Source organism: Monoraphidium neglectum, assembly GCF_000611645.1.
Source record: "Monoraphidium neglectum strain SAG 48.87 unplaced genomic scaffold scaffold04410, whole genome shotgun sequence".
NCBI classification, from domain to species: Eukaryota; Viridiplantae; Chlorophyta; class Chlorophyceae; order Sphaeropleales; family Selenastraceae; genus Monoraphidium; species Monoraphidium neglectum.
This window is the reverse complement of record NW_014009219.1, coordinates 1,336-5,040: the sequence shown is the minus strand read 5'-3', so window position 1 is coordinate 5,040 and position 3,705 is coordinate 1,336. Positions and strand designations below refer to the sequence as shown.

Genomic DNA, 3,705 nt, shown 5'->3' with positions numbered 1-3,705 from the left:
CCCGCGGCCGGCGCGGAGCGCGGACGCGCGCGCGGGCGGCGGCGGGCCGGCGGCGCGGGGCCAGGGCCGGGGCCGGGCCAGCGCCGAGTTGCGCGATGAGGGTCCCGAGTCTGGCTGTGAGGACAACTCGTCTTCTGAAAGCGCCTGCTCGAACGGCCGCGTCGCCGACCGCGGCAGCGGCTGCCGCGGCGCGCAGGGCGCGGGTGTCGATAGGCACCGGCTGCACAGGCACGGCGGCGGCGGCGGCGGCGGCGGCTGGCCGGAAGTCCTAGAGGCGGACATCCGGCTGACGATCTCACCGCCGCGACGGCCGCGGGAGGCGGGGCGGCAGGCGGAGCGCACGCATAGTGCCGTTGGCGCGGGGCGCGAGGCGGCGGGGCAGCGTGACGTTCGGTTTGGGCAGCCGCAGGGGGGCGGGGCGAGGAGCTGGGAGGGGCATGGCGGGGTTGAGGCACGCGGCGCCCGCGGCGCAGGCGGCGCGGCAGGGCGGGGCCGCGGCGGCGAGCGGGCGGCGTCGGGGCGGCGGGAGCGGTACGACGGCGGCGGCGGCGCGTCGGGGGGAGAAGAGGCGGGCAGCAGCAGCAGCAGCAGCAGCAGCAGCAGCGGCGGCGGCGGCGGCCGTGGCGGCGAGAGAGGGGCAGGCAGCAGGGGCCTCCTTTACTCCCCGCCGCGACAAGCGCAGGGGGCGTTTGAAAGCGGGCTCGGGCGCGGCACCGGATGGCGGTCGGAAGAGGAGCAGGAGGCGCGCGGCAGAGGGCGCCACGTCGCGCAGCCTCCGGCCCTGAGCCAGCCGCCCGCCGCGCCGCCCGTGCAGCGTCAGCAGCAGCAGCAGCAGCAGCAGCAGCAGCAAGAACGGCCGGCCGGCAAGCGAGCGGCGGCGGCGACTGCGGCGCAGAGGCTAGAGGCGCCTGGCGGCGCGCGCCTCGCGGCCGCGTGGGACGAAGAAGCGGTGTCCACGCCTCCGATGGGCGGGCGGGCGCGGCCGCGTGACGTATGGGGCTCCAGCGGCGGCGGCGCCGACGACGGCGGCGGCGGGCTCGCGTCGTCGCCGGCGCCGCTCAGCGCGCAGAAGGCCCCCGCGGCGGCGGCGGCGGCGGCGGCGGTGGGGCCGGGCTGGGACGGTCGGGCGGCGCAGGCAGGGGCTGCGGCGCGGGTGGCGGCGAGGTATGAGCAGCAGCAGCGGCAGCAGCAGCAGCAGCAGCAGCAGCGGGCGCAGGACATTGCAGAGCCCTATTCCCTGCCTCAGTCTGCCGAGCCCAGCGCCACCTGGCTGAACGACCACCAGCAGCAGCAGCAGCAGCAGCAGAACCACCACCACCACCACTATCCCCACCGCCCGTTGCAGCAGCAGCAGCAGCAGCAGCAGCAGCAGCAGCCGCTCTCTGCCCACTCGTCGCCGCAGGCTTCGCCGCGGCACGCCGAAGCGCCCGGCGCCGCGAGCCCCGCGCTGGCGGCGGCGCGCCAGACGCTGCAGCACATGCGGGCCGGCCGCTCGCCCTCTTTGGCGGCGGCAGCGCAGGGGCCTGTGCAGCGCGGCAGCGGCAGCGGCGGCGGCAGCAACACGGCGGCCTCGATGCCGTGTCCGGCGGTGCTGGCGGCGGCAGACTCCCAGGAAGCGCCCCTGGCCGGCGGCGCTGGCGCGAGCGTGCGCGCCGGCGGCGCGCGCGTCGACGCGGGCGCGGGCTCTGCGAGCGGCACGCCCCGGGGCGGCGGCGGAGGCGGCGGCGGTGGCGGCGGCGGGGTGGATGCGCTGCTGCGGAAGCTGATGGAAGGTGACCCGTCTCTGGAGGAGCTGGCCAACCTCGAGGCGTCGCTGCTGGACTGAGGGCGGCGTTTTGTGCGCCGCCCTCGGCCCCACGGCCCGTGCGGCAGCAGCAGTGGCTGCGGCGGCGGCGGCGGCGGTGCATTCGGTGGTCGGCAAGCGTGTCAAAACGCGGCCGTGGTTGGAGAGTGCGGGCCGCGTTGCGTAGTGCGGCCGTGCTGGCGCCGAGAGTGTTGGGGCGGCGGGCTGTCGGGTGCGAGCGAGCCGGGGGCCGTGTGTGAGGGGATTGGGGATCGGTCGCAATGGCGGGGCTGCCGCGATGGCTGTCTTTGGGTCTGTATCTGAAGACTAGCCGTGTCTACACAGCAGGAGGCTTGGCTTGATTGACGATTGGCAGGCGGCCTCGTCACTCATGTAAACACCCATCCACCTGATGCAACCAGCAGCAGCAGCAGCAGCAGCAGCAACCTGGTGGCATCCAGCAGCAAACGTCACAAGCGGCCGTTTCCGGCTCGCAGAGTCATGTGGGAGGCGTGCTCAATGCAAACAGCGGTGTGGGGGGCGCGACAACGAGCTGCAGCTGGGGCGGTGAAGCCGGCGCGGGAGCGGCATGCGCTGCTGACGGTGCGGCCCGGCCGCAGGGTCAAGACGATGCGGAGAGGACGTACCCATGCGCGGATCATAAATTTCAGTGTATCAACAACTATTTGGCCCGTCTTCAAGTGCGTTCATCCAAGTCCATCTCGTTCCCGCCATTCGACGGGTCACTCGCCGTGCGATGCAGTTGCTGAGGCTGCAGTTTCGCACTGCTTGCTATGATGCGACACAACGCCTCTGATGACTTTTCAACAAACAATGCTCCTTCCCCGCCGTGCGATCTCACTCTGCTCTGACAACACGCCTTTACACACACCGGCGAACGCTGCGCCCATGCGGCGACTTTGAGAACAGACGCCAGCGTACTAGGCAATGGCACTTGATCTCGACGGAGAGGGGACACTGGATGCCGGGTTGGACGGTGGCAGCATGCATGGCGGATCCGCACAGGTGTGCGCGGATAAACCCAAACATTTGCACGAATCATAGCATTTTGCCCGGCACCGCGGCCTCTTGCCCGTGGGAGCACTCGGAGGCCGCTAAAAAGCACTAGGCGCGCACGATCAGCTTGTTCGGCGGTGACGTTCGCAGTATATTATAGTTGATTGCTGATGGCATGCATTCGGGTTGTGAGGGGAACACTCGGGCTCAGCGCGCGCCCTAAATGTGATCTGAGGTGCGCGGTCGGATTTAGGCTCCTGGGCCTTATGGAGCCTTCTGATCTAAGTTCATATCTCACGGTAACTTGATCCTTATATGCTCGCTATGAGGTTGACTCCAGGGCGCCCCAGGCGCCGCGGCGCATCCAACCCGCGCCTGCCTACATCATCCGTGGCCCCACCCCCTCCCAAGCGCAAGCCACGCCGCGTTGCACGCGCCGCTCCTACCCCAAACACACCCACAGGGCATGGGCGCGGAGTTCGAGGCGGCTCTGGTGCTGCAGCAGCAGCGGGAGGAGGGCGCGGCCCAGCTGCCCGGCGATCGGCATGAGGTTGACAGCCCAGGTGCGCGCTCTTTGAATCCGCGCTGCAACGGCTCAGCGCAGCTCCGACCGACGAAAGACGACGATCCAGGTGGCCACAGCCTGTCACATGGGCCGCTTGGCAGGCATGCATGTGATTTGATTGGCAGAGCGACTGGGCACAGCCGCCGACGCCCCAGGCCGGCCACCGGCGCTCCATGCACTCACCATGCAACGCGCGGCCGCGTTGCCCCACTCCCCCAGACGCGAGCCCGGCAATCCCCCAACCCGACGGCGACCGCGCCGCCGACGACGCCGACGTCGGCGCACGCACGCCGCCGCGCGGCGGGAGCGACGCCGGCGGCGGCAGCGACCTGGGCAGCGG

The 3,705-nt window shown here is 71.4% G+C and overlaps 1 protein-coding gene across 1 annotated transcript; it reads left to right on the top strand.

Moving 5' to 3' along the window:
• Positions 1-964: 964 nt before the first annotated feature.
• Positions 965-1,825, top strand: MNEG_14334 (hypothetical protein; the record flags this gene model as incomplete). The annotated part of the gene is made up of 1 exon (XM_014037195.1): positions 965-1,825. The coding sequence occupies one exon, from the start codon at positions 965-967 to the stop codon at positions 1,823-1,825; it is 861 nt and encodes a 286-aa protein (XP_013892649.1).
• Between the last annotated feature and the right edge of the window lie 1,880 nt (positions 1,826-3,705).